We start from the raw sequence: 20,439 nt of genomic DNA on the forward strand, positions 1-20,439 counted from the left end.
ATAAATGTGAAAAGCGAGGGACATATGCTTGTTTTGTTAAAATATTATATGTTTGCTGTTGAAGAAAAAAATACAGACTATTTAATGTTGTTTTAGTTAAATAAAACAATTTAAAATGTCTGTCTGGTGATGTTCTCCTCCTAATACAGCATGGCAAGAAAATCCTCCAAATATTAATCATTAACCTGTTGAACTGGAGTTAGTTCACCTCCCAGTGACTTCATAAATATCTGCTTCAATTACCTTTGGTAAATGAAATAACCCAAAACAATCATTCATTTTCTGATACAGATGTAAAACTAATCTGAAAAGTTTTCAAAATAAATCACTGTTTAAAAATTTATAGTGCTGACCTTCTAAAAATGAAACCTACATCTATCTCTGAGTTGTGAAGAATATGTATCAAGGTTATAACAACCAACAAGAATGCACCTTTATGTAGAAAATCATGATTAGATCAAGTCTTCCTGACTAGTTATTTAAATCAAATCCACCCTGATTAAAACAGGTGGCAACATTTGGAAATCAGAAGAGAGGTCTTTACAGAAGATCCTCTTTGTTAACATGTCATCAGGGAACACATACTTTTGATTTCCAAGGTTCTGGAAAAGTTCAATTTTCCATTTACTTGTATGTATCATTTCAGTAACAAATTTCTAATTAGATATTTAAATCAGTAAGATAGAGTTATAAATTCTGTACATAATCTGACTCAGAGTCTGATGGTATTTAAAGAAAGTACATCCAGGACTCAGAAAACCAAATTTTAATTTGAAGATTGTTAGAGGGCAGGTCACATGCAAAATATAAAATAGAGCGATTCTATGTAATAAACATACTGAAACAAGACTTCAAAAATATAATTTATAATGCTGTACACTTATTTCTCTAAGAAACAGCTTTGGATTTGAAAACATAGGCCACAATCCTGCCATTCAAATAAGTAATAGCACAGTCTATTTTCATACCAAAATTTATTATTTGAATTATCTGATTCGCAGTAGCACCTAGGAGCTGCAGTCATGCTCCCATTGCACTAGGCACTGTACAAATACATAATAAAAAAATCATACCTGCCCTAAGATCTTGCAATCAAAATATAAGACAAAAGACAACAGGTGGCTACAAATAGATGGAGGAGCACAAGGAAGCAATGAGATAAAAATGGTCAGCATGACAGACAATGGTCTTAATACCCCAGCTGCCTACCCATTTTTCTTTGTAGTGCCATGGCAAAAGAGAGTTTTAAGGATGGTGTCATCATGCTTGGTCTGGATTACAGCTGAGAGGGCCAATCTCAGATCAGACTGAAAAAACTGGGAAGACACACCCACCCTTGGTGGTATATTCTATAATTAGATTTAACCAGACAAATGTGTGCTCCTGGATCGCTATACAACCTTAAAAGTGGAGCCACAGACAGTCCCCTTAGACATTCCAGTCCATATTGCCACCCAGACAAACTGGACTTCTGTGATGACAGGTTATTAAAACCAAAAATCACCACACATTAGGTTCTTCCAGCGCTAGGGGGTCAGTCACTTACCCAGGTCAATGGATGCTTAGGACCTTACTCCAAAGACAACACTGCAGTGAATCCTTTAGCAAACTAAGTAAAGATGTATTAACTAAGAAAAAGAAATGAGAGTTACTAAAATGTTAAATCAAATAAAAGACATTACAGTTGGATCAAAGTACGTATTCCAAAATGATAGCAGGGATGTTAAATCTGCTAGTTTCATATAAGTCTCTCTTGATTGCCCAAATAGATTCCCATCAGAATTCACCAGTCCAGAGATGAGGTAGGAAAGAAGTGACCAGTGGCCTTTGTTCTCCCTCTTTATATCTTGACCCTTTTTGCTGGAAAAACCCTGTGTCATGGGGTCAAGCAGTTCCATGATATGCATTCTTTGACATCAGTTCTTTATACGAATTGCAAAATTTTGCTTGCACATTCTGTGCATGTGCCATTTGAGGTGTCTTTGGAAATGAGGTTCTTGTTTACAGTTCCCTTTTTATTCCTGAAGAGCTGACCTGTGGGCATATCTCAGACCCACAACAAATTTGAGTAATAAACATATAGCAAAATCTCATAATTCCACACACAATGTCGATATACACAGTATAACCAGATAATAATACTCAGGAGATTACAACTTTTCCAATGAGACCTCACAAGGCATACTTTGTACAAGATTTATCACAGTTTTGTAAAAGTGGTGACTGTGTTAGTGTAGATGCCCCTTAGACAGCATCAGAGAGAGAGATCTGAAGGACAATGAAGTGACTTTGTGGATGTTTAGTGGGCTTTTTACTTGCAGCAGCTGTGCCAACAGGGCTATGTTACAAACACAGTGGAGAAATTATTTCTTCCCTCACTTCCCTTGCTTTTAAAACTCACAATAAATTTTGTTCAAAATCCCATCTCCACACCGTACCCTTTCCTTCCCAAGTCATCTTTGTCAGACAAGAAGCCTGGAAAATTTCAGCCTGAAAGGTGAAGATTCAGGAAGTTATGAAGGATTTAAAATGGGGTTAGGATGCAAGTGATTTTGTAAACTTATCTGATAACAGTTCTGCCTCATTTCCAAAGCTATGTGATTTGGAATAATGAAATAAACATGGAAGTGATCAAATAAAGAAAGAATCAGTCCTCATCAGCTGGACTCTTAAAGCCTGCATTAAGGATTGCCTCAACCAATGCTTACTCATGACAAAGGTAAAGTCTGAATATGCCTCCCCAGGGGCATTTAAAGAAACAGGTAATTTGGTCCATCACAGATATTTTGCAATTTTTTTTAATTGACTCTCATGGGCAGCTATTAGTCATGACTTCAAGTAGTTCCAACTATCATGGAACCACATACGTTAGATGGAGGGCTAGCCCAATGAACTGGCCCAGAGCCAGAAAAAAAATCCATGACTGAACCGATAAATATACAGAGAACGGCTGATCTGAAACAGCATGGACTAAAGAAAGAAGTTTTAAAAAAGTTTTTATTCTTTTGAATAATAACTACAAACTACACCATGCTACAGTAATGAAATGGAAAATGGAAAACAAGAAGCAATGACTCTCAGACCTGCTGCCTATAGGTACACACAAAGAAAGAGGCTGCTTGAGGCCACAGCCCTTCATATAAATCTGTCTCAGAATGATGGAATCTATAAGAAAACATGCTTGAAACAGAAACTGTCTTTGTCTTCCAATTGATTCTGAGGCACACACACTCAACTATTTTTGAGGTGGTATACATTATCCTTCCATCTAGGGGATTGTAACCTGCTAAACTACATACCACATCTAGCCAGCCTATAATAACTAAAAATGATCAAGAGATGTTGAAAGTTTTGTTTGTACTAAGTAAAATGAAGTTGTCTAAGTTAAAGGGTGTATCCTTGATAAATCTTTGGATTCACTGATGCATCATACTGTTAAGTGGACCATTAGCACTTGACTGGTGCCAGACTAGACAACATCTAAATTGTGCCAAATAAACTTGCAAAATAATCCCAGCATCACACAGTTCTAGTTATTTATTTTCTTTACATTATGTTGTACTATGCTAATTTACATGTACATTCAATTTACTAAAACTTATTTTGTGTAAAAGTAAACAGAAGTCAGTTTTCAAAAAATATATCAAGTATTTGTAATTACAGACTAGTAGGGTGCTATGAAAGGGTAACTAAAAAAAGCTGTACAGATTCAAGAGGAGTTTGGTTGAATAAGAAAAAAAGGGCAGGAAAATGTATTCTATTATAATTATCTATAATGCAATCCTTGGGATTTAAAGCACCTATGTAGTAACCATCCCTTTTATCAGACCTAGACAAGTTTACAGCAAAGGGACATCACTGATAATAATTTATGATGTAGTCTTCAAAATCCTATATTTCATCCTGCAGCCTCTCTCATGAGTCAGAGTGAATACACGAGCACAAAAATCAAGCAGTTCCATCAAAACTAGACAAACACCTATCATAGCTGGAAAGTGAAATGGGTGCCAATATTTACCATTGATCAGGACGGGCAAGTAAATGAAACAGAGAGATGGATTTAAAACCATCTGTAACTTTATTAACTGAACTTGTATACTATCTCCCTGCATTTAACTGAATCCAGAGAGGGGTTAAATGGCCTGATACCATATAACCAATAATTCAGGGTTGGTCCTCTTCAGCCTTGCCCCTAACACTCAGTTCATCTCTGAATTTGCAATCCCTTCTCCAACAAGGCGGAATACAGGTACCTCAGTCTGCAAAGGCTTAAGTTTTCCTCATTACTTCACAGGCAAAAAAGGGCCACCAGCCATATCCTTGGCCTCTTATATACACTTCTCTCTGGGAGCTGGCTCCTTCAGTCTTTATCTGCGCTGAACACCAGCTTCAAGTTGAGATAAACCAAACATTTCTATATCTCTTTCTAACCTTAAAAATCACTATTCACACTCCTTTTAACCTGAAACTGTGCCTCCATGATGCTGCAAGAAAGGTGAACAGCTCCCCCTCCCCCACCACCCTGCCAATTTGGCCTCAAGTGGAAAAAAAAATCCAACTTGATCCCACCTGATCCCACAGATGGTCAGACCCACAACATCTGGGAAGTGCAGCTCAACAATATCTCAACCGTCAGCAGTAAATATTTTTTGGCCTTATAAACGTACAGTTGACATAAAGATCCACAGATATCCATGTTTGCGGACAGTGGATCAGATGTGGAAACTAATTTTGTATCCATGGATGGCTCTAAGATAGAATGTTGTCTCTTTAAAAGTGTGGTGCATCTCAGGCTAAGCAGGACTTGTGAAAACATGCACTATGCATCAACCTGGATTCTAGCCACAAAAGCAGAGAATCCCTTCAATCATGTGGAGGATTTAAATCTCACATTAAAACTACTACGCCTTTATATGCCTTTTCAAGAGTGTGCATGCAACAACTGATACACATATGCGCACACAGTTGGGTCATACTTATGCATCCACTGTATTATATACACAAAAATGAAAACAAATGTGGACACACAATTTAAAAAAATTAGGATGTAACCTATCCATATCTCTCATGTGTCCAAGGATAATGTTCGTAAACATAATCAAGATGTAACAGAAAAGCCACTGTATATATTTGTTATGACTCCAACTTAAAAGATATGTAATTAAAGCCTAGAAGGTGTGACATTAAAAAACGTACAATACTATTAGCTGAAAAAAAAAACAGTAAAATATGCCCAGGTATATTGAATATCACTAAACTTCTAGTTTAATAAGTCCTATATCAGACTTCTGAAAATGATGATCTATCTACCAGTTATGAACTGAAATTTGCTTTGACCTCTAATTACATTGGTCAATAGTTCACAAACTAGGCCACTAGTAGCCTGTGTCCAAATCCTTCTTGACACCTCAGAAACTAAAACGTATTATTTGTGTTAAGCATTTTATAAAATCATAATGAGACAGTCATGGCCTCAAAGAACCTACAGTCTAAATAAAGGATATGGACAAAGGGTGAGAGGTGGGAGAGAGGCACTGAGAGAGGAAGTGACTTGCTGAAAGTAACACAACAGATCAGCGACAGAGTTGGGAATAGAATCTAGGTCTCTTGACTCACATTCCAGCTTCCCAGATACTCAGGAAGGGACAGCCCCTCGTCTAAGGAGCTCACAATCTGAAGACAGTTGAGATGACAAAATTTATGGGAAGTGGAATAACGTCGGCATTTTTTTTTTATAAAAGTCAACTAGCTTCACTGTAGGTAGCACAGTGGAAATGAGTCTTTAAGAAGGATGATATGTATGAAACTAGATATGAAGAAATTGTTTAGGACAGTGTCTTTTTTTCTGCCATCTTTCACCTTTCTGTCACTCTGTAGGAAGACATTATACATTAAATACTCCAAGGCACTAATGAAAAATTCTAAGCCCTTCTAATCACAATGTTTTACTGACAGTATTTATCACTTTATTGGATCTAGTTCTGCATAACAAAGCAGCAGACTGAATCACGTCATTTTATATCATCAATCTCCTGCTATAATCCGGGTACACTGTGGGTAAGTAATCAAATTCAAGCCATCACTTTCTGCTACTCCAATTAGGATATGAAGCATTAAAAGAAATAGAGAGGATTTATTGTTTTAGGCCTAAACAACAGGCAAGGTGAACTAGCAATGGGAAAACTTGAAAATGGTTAGAAGTTCCATTAAGTAGGAAAAAAGGTGGATGTTTGCCAAAGTTTTTGCAAGCCTTGTAAGCTTCCACTCCGATGACTTTTTGGCAGTGACAAATACTCAAAATGATGGATAATAACCTGAGCCATCTTTTCACCACCTGTTGGCACCTTCTCAAAGGTGAAGTCAGGGGGCTTTGCTCCCCCTTCTCAGCAAATCACTGTGCATGTTGGGGAGTCGTTTGGAAATTTGTTTTCTCTCTCTTTGAGCATTTTTTTCTGACAACAGTAGCAGGGATACATAGCAACAATGGTGGCAGCCCTCAGCTCATAGGAAGTTGACAGTTTTCTGAGCTGAGCTTGAAGAATAAGTGAAAGTTCAGACTCGTTTACATTTTAATCTTATTACTTAGCACATCCCTACAAAAAAGCATATCATGTATTTATCTGTGATCAGCAGGAGCTGCTTGGTGTTGAGTGCCTCTGAAAATCCAACCATTTTGCTTAGGTGCACAAATAGAAGCTAAGATATTTTGAAGACACAGCTACTTAGTTAAGTGTCCAAATGGGAGCTGTTGGGTGAAGAGTGCTTTTGAAAATCTAACTGTTAAACTCCACAACAGGCAGTGTTCATGTTTCCTGAATTGTGATCCTGATCCATTTTCCCACTGTACTTTAGATTTGCAGAACTCTGTGGCAATAGAGTCAATTTAGATACTGATGGAAAAAATTCACTCACCACTTGTCCATTCTGAGGATTCTTATGAGCATATGGAGGTCCCCGGATATGATTCCACATTTGACCAGAAGTCATAGCAAACACAACACACTGAAAAAACAGAAAAAATATGAAATTAGAAGACAAAGGTGTAAAGCCAGATAATTCTATATTAAATTCACTGGGCCTAATGTTCTTTTGGGCACTCAAACTGAATAGGTTTGTTTCGCTGGGCATGTCAATTTTAAATTGATGACTCCTTATCGTCCAAACAAAACAGTTGCAGCTATTAGAAGCTTAGGATAGGATTTTCAGAAGTGTTCAATGATGGCATAATTCTGCTTACAGTGAAGTCAATGGTAGAAACTCCTATTGACTTCAATAGGATCAGATTCAGACCAAAACAGAGCTTTAGAAAATTGCACATCTAATAGTCTTATTTTCCCACATATATATGGTTGTACACAAAGAATGTGCATGTCACTAGGAAAGCATCAGGTTCCTTGACCATGAGATGCTTTTCCAAGAAGAAGGACTGCTGAGCAGAGATGGGGGCCACCTAGCCAGGAATGGGAAGAATATCTCTGATACAAACTGGCTAACCCAGTGAGGGAGGCTTTAAAGTAAGTTTGATGGTAGCAGGAGACAAAAGCACACAGGAAATTCCAGAACATGGAGATCTGGATGAAGGGTCAGAGTCTGGGGAAGGAAAATGGGCAATTATAGTAGGGGGAAAGGAAAGACAATATGGAAGGGAATATTGTGGGAAAATCTAATGAACATCTTTGGTGCTGTATAATAATGCAAGAAGTATGGGGAATAAACAGGAAGAACTATAAATACTAGCAAATAATCAGAATTACAACATAATTGGCATCATAGAGACTTGTTGGGATAATTCACATGGGTAAAATATTGGTATAGAAGGGTATAACTTGTTCAGGAAGGACAGGCAGAGAATAAACAGAGGAGGTATTGCCTTGTATATCAATGATGTATACACCTTCACTGAGATTGAGATAGAAGTGGGAGGCAGACCTGCTGAAAGTCTCTGGGTAAGGATAAAAGGGGTAAAAAACAAGAGTGATGTCATCATAGGGATCTACTACAGACCATCTAACCAGCACAAAGAGCTGGATGAGGCTTTTTTTTTAAACAACTTAGAAAATCATCCAAAGCAGAGGACTTGGTGGTGATGGGGCAATTCAGCTACCCAGACATGTGTTGGGAAAATAACACATCAGAGCACAGATTTTCCAACAAGTTCTTGGAATGTATTCCAGACAACTTGTCATTACAGAAAGTGGAGAAAGTGAATAGGTCAGAGCCTGTCCTACATTTGACAAATAGGGAGATGACCCTGGCTTAACCAGGAGATCTTCAATGACCTGAGACTCAAAAGACAGTCATACAAAAAGTGGAAACTAGGTCAAATTATTAAGGTTCAGTTTTTTAAAAAAACACATGCATGTAGGGACAAAATTAGAAAGGGCAAAGCACAAAACAAGATTAAACTAGCTAGAGGCATAATATATAACAAGAAAACATTTTACAAATACATTGGAAGCAAAAGGAAGACAGAGGAGGCCCATTACTCAGTGAGGAGGTAAAGACAATAACAGAAAATGCAGCAATGGCCAAATGTTAAATGCCCCTTTTGTGTGAGATTTTCACCAAAAAGCTTAGCAGTGATCTGACTACTAACATAGTGAACATCAGTGCAAATGGGGTAGGATCTGAGGCGACAATAGGGAAAGAACAAGTTAAGAATTACTTAGACAAGCTGGATGTCTTAAAGTCAGCAGGCGCTACTGTAAAGGGCAACTATAGTATCTAGCTATAAGAGGGGGGGGAAAAGGATAACCCAGGGAAATACAGACAAGTCAAATTAACTTTGGTACCTGGAAAGACAATGGAACAACTACTTAAACAATCAATTTGTAAGCACCTAGAAGGTAATAAGGGGACAAGTAACAGTCAACATGGATTTGTCAAGAACAAATCATGTCAAACCAACCTAATATCCTTCTTTGACACCTAGCAAGCCTTGTGGGGAGGAGGGGGGTGGGAAGCAATACCTGTGTTATATCTTGACTTTAGTAAGGCCTTTGATACTGTCGCACATGACCGTCTTATAAACAAACTACAGAAATACAGCTTAGACAAACCTACTATAAAGTGAGTGCACAATTGGTTCGAAAACCACACTCTAAGAATAGTTATCAATGGTTCACAGTCAACCTGAAGTGGCATATTGAGTAGAGTCCCACAGGGATCTGTCCTGGCTCTGGTTCTATTCAATATCTTCATAAATGATTTGCATAATAGCACAGAGAGTACACTTATAAAGTTTATGGACAATACCAAGCTGGAAGGGGTTGCAAGCACTTTGGAGGACAGGATTAGATTTCAAAATGATCTTGAAAAACTGGAGAAATGGTCTGAAATAAATAGGATTAAATTTGATAAGGACAAATGCAAAGTACTCTGCTTAGAAAGGAATAATCAATCACATAAATACAAAATGGGAAATAAAAACCTAGGAGGGAGTACTACAGAAAAGAATCTGGGAGTTATTGTGGATCACAAACTAAATATGAGTCAACAATGTAATACTGCTGAAAAAAAGTGATCATCATTCTCAGGTGTGGGAGCAGGAGCAAGACACAAGAAGTAATTCTTCCACTATACTCAGCACTGACAAGACCTCAAGTAGAGTATTGTGTCCATTTCCGGAAAGCACACTTTGGGAAAGGTGTGGACAAATAAAAGGAAGTCCAGAGGAGAGCAACAAGATGATTGAAGGTCTAGAAAACATGAGAACATGTGTTTATTTAGTCTGGAGAAGAGAAAACTTAGGATGGACATGATAATAGTCTTCAAGTACATAAAATGTTGTTATAAAGAATAGAGTGATACATTGTTCTCTTTATCCACTGAGGACAGGACAGAAGCAATGGACTTAAATTTCGGCAAGAAAAAAATTGGTTAGATACTAGGAAAAAAATTCCTAACTGACAGGGTAGGTAAGCACTGTAACAAATTATCTAGGGAGGTTGTAGAATCTCCATCACTGAAGATTTTTAAGAACAGGTTAGACAAAACCCCAGGGGACTAGAGTAGATGACTTATCAAGATCCCTTCCAATGCTACATTTCTATGATTCCATGTCAGTAGAAGGGGCTCATTGTAAATTTCTTACTACTCTTAGGCCTAGTGTACATTAAAAAATATCAGTAAAACTATATTGCTCAGGGGTATGGAAAATTCAGCCTTTACTTATAGGCTGACTGGAGCATTCTCAGGAAGGCTCACCAGGTGGGGACAAGCTTCTTCTAAGGCCTACTGTTTTTTCCTAATGTCCCATTACCCTGAATAGTCCTTCATAACCAGCCATCTAGGCTGGAAGCATTTTGCCTAGTGGGTGTCACATCTGAAATACAGATATAACAAATACATAGTCAATATTTATAACTTCAGATACAAAAATGATACATGCATTCACATAGAATAATCATATTCAGCAAATCATAACTTTCCAATGACACCTTATATGACCCATCTTGTATAATATGCATCATAATTATACCATAATCATATCATAATATTACTATGACAAATATGGGGTGTAGTGTCACATACCGACCTAACCTCAAGTGTTGATAGTGCTATGTCAATGGGAGTGCTTCTCCTGTCAACATAGCTGCCGCCTCTCAGGGAGATGGAGAACCTACAGTGACAGAAGCAGCTCTATCATCAGCATAGGCAGTGTCTTCACTAAGTGAAGCAGTAGCACTGCTGCAATGCTATAGTGCTGTAAGTGTACAAAAGCCCTTAGAAAAATATAAAAGTTTTCTTCAAGTCACCTCAGTCTCTTACCTAGTACAACAGATTTTAGGCAAATGCTTAGCACACATCTTTGGTTCCAGGTTTATGCAATGCCATGGGAAGAGTTGCCACCACAAATGTTCCTGAAAGAAAGCTCCATTCCTATTTTCAGAAATAATTAGATACATCTCCTATGGAACTCTGATTAACATACCTGTGACAAAGAACTATGATGGAGTCTATAGAAAAACAAAATTCCCTATAAGAAGGGACTTGTGAAGTTACGCTTGGAATCTAAGAAAAAATGTAATAATGTGCATTACTTCTTGCAGAAGGCAATGCTTCAGAATCTACAGAATAAAAATCATTGTCATATCAGTAATCACTGATGCTATACAAAAAGAGAAAAAGAAGATAATCCAAGGAGCAATTCTGCACTATCAAGAAAACAGCAAAGTCTAAACATGTCTCCTATGTTCTCAGCATGGACATTCCGCACAGGACCTAAGTATGTATAGCTTGGCTGAATGACAATGATTAAATAAGGGGACATAATAATATTCTACAAGAATTAAAGCAGCAAGCTCATCAAAGAATTAGACCCTCACTCCGTCACTGACTTCATCAGTGCAACTCACAGTACTTAAAGATAAAAACATGCAGGATCAGGCCCTTAAAATATAAGACTGGTTCAGGAGAGTCGTAACAGAACATAATACACTTTAAAAAATGTTTAGCCAAAATAAATAAGAGCCACATTTTTGCTAATAATCTTAGCTATGAGAAGGGCTTTTTCATATCTTTTATCAAATTGTAGATATAAATGTATATCAAGCCAAAGTTTATTGCTATTAATTAAGTCCTAACAGGACTTAATCCAGTTTCCAGTGCTCAGCACCTCTCTGTATCTGACGTTGAAGTCAGGGAGGTACTATGTTTCTATTGCTGAAGAAAGAGAATCAACAGTTATTTTCATGTCTTGCTAATGCATCCTGCCAAGGGATTTCTATTGCAATTCCTCTGATGAGTCATGCAGGAGCTAGCAGATGTTTTTAAGACATGAAGATAACAAGGAAGTTGAGATTGAAGATAAGAACACAAAAGGGGGGTGAGAAAGACATTGGAGGACAATATAATTCAATTTATATAGAGTAAAATATTTTTTATATTTTAAATGTTTCTGAACAAATCTCTCAACTGAAAGCTAAACCACAGATCTCTAGTCCTTGTTAACTCTGTTATATAAATACAGAAATATACCTCCTCACAATGTAGTAATTTCCAACAGAAAGAAGTCCATAAGGTAATTTTTTCTTCAAATGTAGACCAACTTATTCACAATAACTGAACTAAAATTTATTAAATGAGGAAATATTAATAAAATGATGGTTCACCCAAATGGCCTCAGTCAATAATGAAATTTACATTTCAATGTACTATGCTCTGGATTATCCATTCCCATGGCCGGCCTCCTAGCCTGCCCACTCTTCCCCTGGTATACCCGGTCTCCAACCCCCTCCCTCAGTATGTATCCAGGCCTTTAGAATGCCTTCTATGGGGTCCAAATGAGGAAGAAGGTGGTGCATGCAGGAGGGAGAAGAGCCACTCAAGGGGGATCCACTCCCTGAACAGATCCCAATGGCAGAATGTGCATGTTTTGTTTCTTTCTGTTTTATTTCCAATTAAAATTAAAATTTATTCTTTCTTAATAAAAACTTAGTTGACACAGTACTGGGTTTAATTTAACAGTTGAATGATTCAAAATGTTTCTTTGTTACCCAGCAAGGGCTGAATCTGACAAATAACCAGGCAAGATGATCCAGAGTCTCGTGCAGACTATGTAAAGTCTCACTTTACAGACCATTTCTAGTGAAAATGGATGCATAGCCTACAAATATAAATCTTGGCAAAAGCATTATTGGGGGGGTCAAAGCCAGACTTTTGAAATAATTAAATCTTGTGGCCTTGACTTATGAGGCAGCACTGGGCTATTATACAACATCAGAAACAACACAATAAGGGTCATGAATCTCAGGAGAACAATGTCTAGTAGAATACTGTACAAGCCTACCAGATCTTCTTTATGTATAGACTAAAATATCACTTTTCCTTCACTTTTTCTTCACCAAGCAGGGAACTTTGGCTTGCACAGACAAGCCATGGCAACTTAAAGTTTGACCCCAATGTTAGAATGTCTAAAATATTTTACAACACCCAGGATGCTTAATGTGCTTATCCCATTGAATAAGTAGTTTTAATCATTCATGTATAAATCTGAAGCAATGAGTGAAAAATCTGATAAACATAAATGTAAGCATAAAATGGTTTCACTGTGAAACTGTATCATGGAAATTTGAGATGGAAAAGACATCTAGTCCCTTATCAATGTAGCTTTGTTTTCTACAGTATATTTTTATGGCTTTTTGTCCAGTCTAGGTTTAAATGTCCCAAAGACAGGGCTTCCACCCTTCCCTTAACTGACCATTCAATACGCCTATGGATCTCTCTTTCACTAATTTTTTCCTTGATATTCAGGCTCATTTTGCCCTTTATATTCATCCCATTACTGCCACAACCCATGTGTCACTAAATTCTTTTTATCATTGGCATTTATATGCTTCAAACTTTGTAAAATATACAAACAGAATACTATATTCCAAGCACATTCCTAATGTTTATAAATATTATACATTTATATTTGATACTTCTGATTATGTAGCTCCAAATCACATTGGCCTCTTTGTTTCTATATGGCTATACAATCTTGCAGATAGGATTTTCAAACACACCTAAGGGTTTATCTAATTTACTCTCCACTATCATTCATAGGTCTGTGCCAGAATTATAGCTTTCCAGGTTTCTCCCTCCCACTGAATAACACAGTAATTTGTGATTTGTCTTACACATTTATATTTGCATTCTCGTCCATCTGTGGAACAATTTGTATGCAAAATGTCTGCCTCCTGTGCATCTTAGGAGCTCTGTCAAAATAGAACCAGGACAGTTTAGCAAGAGTAGGAGGAGGTCAGGGTGGGCTATTTTTCCTCTAAGAGCTGGTCAGCTGGGAACGTACCTATACTAAGCTCCAGCAGACCCGGGACTCTGCTTTGGCAAACTTTCCCAGCAGCTGCCTTAGGCATAGCCCTGCCCATTTTGGACTCTCAGGAACCTCCCCTTCCCTTGGGAGCTTGGCAGGCTGAGCTTGCTTGGTCTGTGATATTGTTGGGGCTGACCACAAGTTACCTTGGGCTGTTGTTATAGCATAGTTCAGGGGGAACTATAGTGAACTGGCTTTGACAGGCGGGGCTGGCTTGCAGCCACTCGACTGAATAAACAAGTAAAGAGATAAGGAAGGCCAGAGAGTGTTGAGTGTGGGAATAGAGAGCAGCAGTGTCTCCTGCCAGAGCCTGCTTGTGTGTGAATATACCCCCCTTTAGAAGGAGATGGTGATAAAAATGGCTATGAGGATTGCTTTAGAAAAACAGTTTCACTTGCGGACCTAGGCTTTGTGAGTGCCCAGGAATTCCCCACACTGGAGCAGCGCCTGCTACGAGCCCTCAGTGACAAGGCTGGAGGGTCCGTGACTGTTCATAGCCGGAGGAGTGTAAGCATTGATTCTTGCTTGCTTCCTGGAAAGAATGTATTTAGTAATGCATGAAGGCTGGGAAGCTTATTATACTTTGTCAATAAAACCGGTTATACTTATGCACCTGGTGTGGCTTCATCGAGTGTATCCAAGCCCACCCACTTTGGCTTGACAGATAGGGAGAAGGTCTATAGCAGAAGCAGGCTGTTAGGGATTGTAAGGAGAGTTTTTCTTCTATTCTTAGCCCTCCCACATATTTTGGGGGTTTTGCCACATAATTTAGGCCTGCTGTGTCACTTTGTACAAGAGGCACTGGCTATGTTTAACAAGTAGCACTGTAAAAAGTACCAACTATCTATGAGGTTGTTAAAAACTGCCACAGGCTTGAAAGACCAATTTCTGTGCCTTTTGAAGTTAATTAAAATTCTTGTGTGCTTACACAATACAAAGCAACTCACTAGAGTCCCTAGTAGGTTAAGAACAAACAGAATACTGCAGATACTGGTGCCATCAATAGCACAGGAATAATAAAAAATAATGATGCATTCATGAACTTTGAGAAATACAAGTGTTAATAGCATTTGTGTCTATTTTTAAAAGGTAATAATTTAAATCAAGGGGTGACTCAGATGCATCAAGGTATTATCTTCTAATTTCTTCTATATTCAATAATTTACAAACTCGTTTTACAACTATACTTTTTTCAGAAAAGACATCAGTTCTATTCAGCTCAAATTTGCCTCTGTCTCATGGAAGCTATAAAAGTTATGCAGTTGCAAGGGGTGTACTCAATTTCTAAGTAGTAGTTAACCACTTATAAGTGGCTGCAGCAGAGGACAGACAGTTCAAGGCCAGAGAGTTGTGGTGCACAAGCAAAGGGTAGCTCATTTACAGTGTATGAGCTCTCTTACCAGCACTTCATAAGGTATGTCTACACTGCAACGTAAGATTGGGCTCACACTCAGGCTCATAGACTTTAAGGTCAGAAGGGACCATTATGATCATCTAGTCTGACCGCCTTCACAATGCAGGCCACAGAATCTCACCCACCCACTCCTGGAACAAACCCCTAACCTATGTCTGAGTTACTGAAGTCCTCAAATTGTGGTTTAAAGACCTCAAGGTGCAGAGAATCCTCCAGCAAGTGACCTGTGCCCCACGCTGCAGAGGAAGGCGAAAAAAGTCCAGGGCCTCTGCCAATCTGCCCTGGAGGAAAATTCCTTCCCGATCCCAAATATGGCGATCAGTTAAACCCTGAGCATATGGGCAAGACACACCAGCCAGCACCCAGGAAAGAATTCTCTGTAGTAACTCAGATCCCACACCATCTAACATCCCATCACTAATAATCAAAGATCAATTAATTGCCAAAGTTAGGCTCAAGCCTAACCCTCCTTCCATTCACAAATCATGCTAACCCAGGGCTTGGACCCAGGGTCTCAGAACCCTGCAGACATGCAAGGTCTATGTCCAGGTCAAGTCCTGATCCAAGGTTCGAGCCCTATCACTTTTCAGTGTAGACACAGCCCTGCTTGACTCAGGTCCTGGGAGTCTGCAAAATGCATCCCATCATCCCATGGGCCAACTTCCTTTGACCTCTCTATGCCAAGAATCTTAAGCCTACTCTGCTGAAAATGGAAGCAACCACTCTTGGTGTACAGCAGCCACTCAGCGAGTCAGCATTAACCCCTCCATTGTCTTCTGACCACTGAGCTACAAACACCATCAGAAAGTCTTTGGTGTTTGCAATGGAAATTGAACAGACGAAGTCTTTTGCAAATTGTGCTGCTTCATGGTCATGGGAGCACAGCCTGATCTCTGGTGCAAGGCCAGGAAAACTGTGGACTTTATTAGGAGTAACAGAAATGACTATGCATACTAGCAAATAATGAAGAAGCTGGAAGTTTTTCAAATTTACTGGACTGGTGACCAGTGCAGGGAGCAGATTAAGTGGCTCAAGACTGAGTACCAGAAAACCAGCATAGGGACTGATGTGAGCCAGCAGCAGAGGATTCTGGGTCCATACCCAGAGGAGCTGATCTAACCTGCCTCTCCCCCCGAAGGAACAGCACACTGCAGAGCCTTCAACAGACACAGACTGGACAGACGCCACTTCTGAGCTCGGTAAGTTTCTGGCTCCATTTTTATGTTTATTAATAGAGCAATGGGAGGGATTTCCACTTTATGAACCAGTGCAAAAGTTCTGAGACTCACCAGCTAGCAGCATGTATCCACTAATGGCAGATTGTATGCCAGCAGCGTGGTTGCACTCGCCCTCATCCCCATCCCCATCACCACCACATGGAGTTCAACATGGTGACTGGGACATGAAAATAGTCAACATCATTAAAGTGTATTTTTACCAGAAAGACACAGATTTTTGCTAGGGCCATTGCAGTTTCTTAAAAACAACAACATATTGTCATGCCTGTAGATAGGTGCCTTTGTAACCATCTACAGTCTATTGAGCTGCCTGCAAACAGTGAACTCTGTGAGTGTGTTTGCGGAAATATGCGGCATTCATAAATCTAGTCCATATCAGTTACAGGTAGTCCATGCAGTCAAGAGGTGACAAAATCATTTGTTCCAAATATGATTATGGTTTGAAATTTTGTCCAGCAATGTGCTGAAGGTGAGGAGGAGGAAGGCTTTGGATTTCAACATGTTTACATGTAGTCATAACAGGTTAAGGCATGTAGAAGCTAACACATCATCCTGTTGATTCCCTCATGAATTCTGACCCAATCCTGGGCTGACAGTTGAGTGCTGATAACTTTTTTCTGAAGCAGGAACTCCAGATAGGTAGTCATATTTCAGGGAAGGGAATATTTTCATGGGCCATCGTGGTAGCTGACTATACCACACCACTCATAGCTATGCTGTTCAGTCACTATTCTTCACCTGCATACCCTGCAGGTTTCTCACCAGCAGCTTGGAATAACATCTCCCTTTGCCAGTTGGGCATCACAAGCACCGTTGTGTCCTCCAAAATGTGGAAGGCCTGAAATCGTACAAAAAGCTTTTATAGCACTGCCACTGACAGAAGTCTCCCCCAGCTCTGCCCCCCAAACCTAAGTAGTTTTGCAATCTTCTAAAATAAAAAAATGCAGCTTTGCATTTTTTAACTTACCATTGGGCCTGCAATTCTTTCATTGTGATTAACCAGGCTGTGTCCAGGGAGCTTCTGTGCTCTGTCGCATCCTTCTTGCAATATATTAGAGTTCAGTTTGTAAATGTATCATTTTATGTCCTTGAAATTCCACAATTATTTTTTTCTGAGTTTCTGCAGTTAGCTATTTGAGACAATAACCTGCTGTGTTTTGTCCTGTTCCAGGCCCTCAACCTTTGCTGGCTGCAGTACCTCCTCAGCTTGCCCACTCTGAAGCAGAAATGGGCCAATGTAGCTTCATGGCCTGTTCCAAGAGGAAATGTTTCCATGATGAATTTATGGTTGAAGTTTTGGAGAGGGCCAAGAAGCAGGTCCAGTACCAAAGCCAGAAGGACAGCATGATGCAAGGCAAGAGGAAAGGCTCAGATTGGCTGCACAGCACGAGGACAGGGTTTCAGCATGCAGCAGGCTTTTGCTTCATAGTTCCAGGAACAGGAATGGTGCATAAGGGAGCGGGACAGAGCTCAGCAGAAATGATGAGTGGCTCATATCACTAATGACTACACAAGTAACAGCTCCTGCTGCCTCACCCATGACAGAGCTTGAGTCCCCTGCATGCTACCCTGTGCGGCAGTCCAGAAGCAGCTTGGAAGACTCCATGGCTTGGTGGCCCATGCAATTGGGCCCCATGAGTGTCTGGGCAGGGCAGCTTTGCCCCATGCAGCCCTCCATATTGACCTCCCTCCCACAGTACCACATACATGGCAAACTGGGAAAAGAAGGGAAAGGAGAACAGGCATAGCCGATTGGTGCCTCCCCATACTGGAGTGTCACAAGCTAAAGGGAAGGACTCGTGATTTCCCCATGGGTCTCCTCCCTGCCCTGCCCCTTTCACTCCCCACCCAGGCCGGCTGCTGGGGGGCACCTGTCCCCACATGCCTCCCTGACGCATTGTCTCTGAGAATAGTTGGCCTGGGGACATGCCACAGTAGGGGGCCTGTGTCTTGTACATGGTTTCACTGTTTGCACTTTTTCATGCACTTTGGGTTTTTATTTATATTTTTATTTTCTGTAAGGTTCCGTTGTTACTGGGATTTTGGTGTGGTAATGGCCTGCCTGGGAATGGGTGAATATTGTACTTTTCTAATACATGTTTATGAATAAAGTTTTTTTTTATTTAAAATCAAGAAAATTTATTTCTCTGACTGCTTCACATCATATGATGTGTATTCAAAATAATAAAGGTAAACATATGATTAGGGACAATTAGGAATTAGTACACAAAAATTATCCCTCAATATAATTACCTATAAAAAGTCATACTTTAATCACCTCCTTACATCAATCCTTACTGTGAATAACCTCCCAACCCCTATTTCGTAAGTGGCCATGCCATTCTTAAATACATTGCATGGCACTAACCCCCACACACACATCCCCAAGCACCCTACTCCTTCACACAATCAATGAGTCTCCCTACCCCCCACGAGGACATTCATAAAGGTGCTATTTCCCTTCTTCCATTGAGCCATGCAAGTCCATAATGAAGGAGCACAAAGCATTCCTGTCTCCTGTTGCCTGGGGGCATCCAGCTCCAGATGTGTAGTGCACTTTGTGGCTGAGTGTACCCATTCAGAGGACACTCACTGTCATAGCTCCATTCAAGGGGAAATGGTTCACCTCTGGCTTCACAAACACTGTGAAGAGCACAGCAAGCCATAGTGATGCAGACAGCATTGATGACACTGGCATTCAAATAGGTCTGTAAACATCTTAAATGGGATTTCAATCTGCCAAAAGCACAGTCAACAACTATTCTGCACCTGCTGAGAGTGTAATTAAACCATCTTTTGCCAGGGCCTCTAAAATCAGGGTATGGTTTTAAAACCAAGGCAAAAGGAGAATAATGGTGTGGTCAGTAACTCCATTTATGACAATGTAATTTGGTGGGAATAGTGTTCCAGCTTGTCCATGTATGTAGACTCCTGATCAGTGAAAAACATTGGCATTATGCACTTTTCAGTGCAACTTATGGAGGTGTTCATAAATTACACTCTGTAGTTCTCAAGCGCCTGAGTAACAATGGAGTAGCACTCTTGCAGTTTCTGTGCTCCTTGAGGAGGGCAAACTATGGGCACACAAGTCCCATCAATGGCCCCAGAGCAGTTTGGAAACCTCATTCTCTCAAAGCTGGCAATTACTTCAGGCATATCTTTTATGCCTGCCACTTGGGGTAAACCACACACCTAATTGCCTCAGAAACCTCCACAACCACTTTACCCACAGTTGACTTTCCAACACCAAAGTGATCTGCAACAGCTTGCATACGGCTATAGCATGGCTTCTGGACTGGCAGGGGTGGCCTCATGCTTGTGTCTTTGTGCTAATGGGTCAGGACAAGCTGCTCACAAATCTCCAGAAATGTAGCTTTCTTCATGCAAAAGTTCTAGACCCACTGTTGGTCATCCCAGGTCTGCGTGATGATATGATCCCACCAGTCTATGCTTGTGGCTCTGCTCCAGAAGCATGGTATACACAGGGGTATCGGAGACTGTACCGAGTATATTGAGAACCATCAGCCAGTTTCAGTATTCCTCTTCCTCTGCCTTCTCCTCCTCCTGCTCCCTCATAGGTTGTGTCAGGTGCCTCTGGTGGATCAGAAAATGCTGCTGAAATGTTCATCAGCATTTCACAGAAGCTCTGCCCATTTCCTGACACTGGAATGAACACACAAGCAAGATGACAGGTTTCAGAGTAGCAGCCGTGTTAGTCTGTATCCGCAAAAAGAACAGGAGTACTTGTGGCACCTTAAAGACTAACAAATTTATTTTAGCATGAGCTTTCGTGAGCTGCAGCTCACTTCTTCGGATGCATAGAATGGAACACACAGACAGGGGAAATTTATACATACAGAGAACATGAAAAGGTGGAAATATGCATACCAACAGGCAGAGTCTAATCAATTGAGATGAGCTATCGTTAGCAGGAGGAAAAAAAACTTTTTGAAGTGATAATTAAGATGGCC

The 20,439-nt window shown here is 39.9% G+C and overlaps 1 protein-coding gene across 5 annotated transcripts in view; it reads right to left on the reverse strand.

Moving 5' to 3' along the window:
- Positions 1 to 20,439, reverse strand: part of TUSC3 (tumor suppressor candidate 3) — a 277,945-nt gene that overhangs the window by 113,403 nt on the left and 144,103 nt on the right. For 4 of the 5 annotated variants that reach the window (XM_045019079.1, XM_045019076.1, XM_045019080.1 and 1 more), the window contains exon 6: positions 6,913 to 7,002. The exons of the other annotated variant lie outside the window; for it this stretch is intronic. In XM_045019079.1, the coding sequence (XP_044875014.1) occupies positions 6,913 to 7,002 (90 nt within the window). The remainder of the gene's footprint in view (positions 1 to 6,912; positions 7,003 to 20,439) is intronic. 5 annotated transcript variants of the gene reach the window in all.

This window comes from Mauremys mutica, chromosome 5, assembly GCF_020497125.1.
Source record: "Mauremys mutica isolate MM-2020 ecotype Southern chromosome 5, ASM2049712v1, whole genome shotgun sequence".
NCBI classification, from domain to species: domain Eukaryota; kingdom Metazoa; phylum Chordata; order Testudines; family Geoemydidae; genus Mauremys; species Mauremys mutica.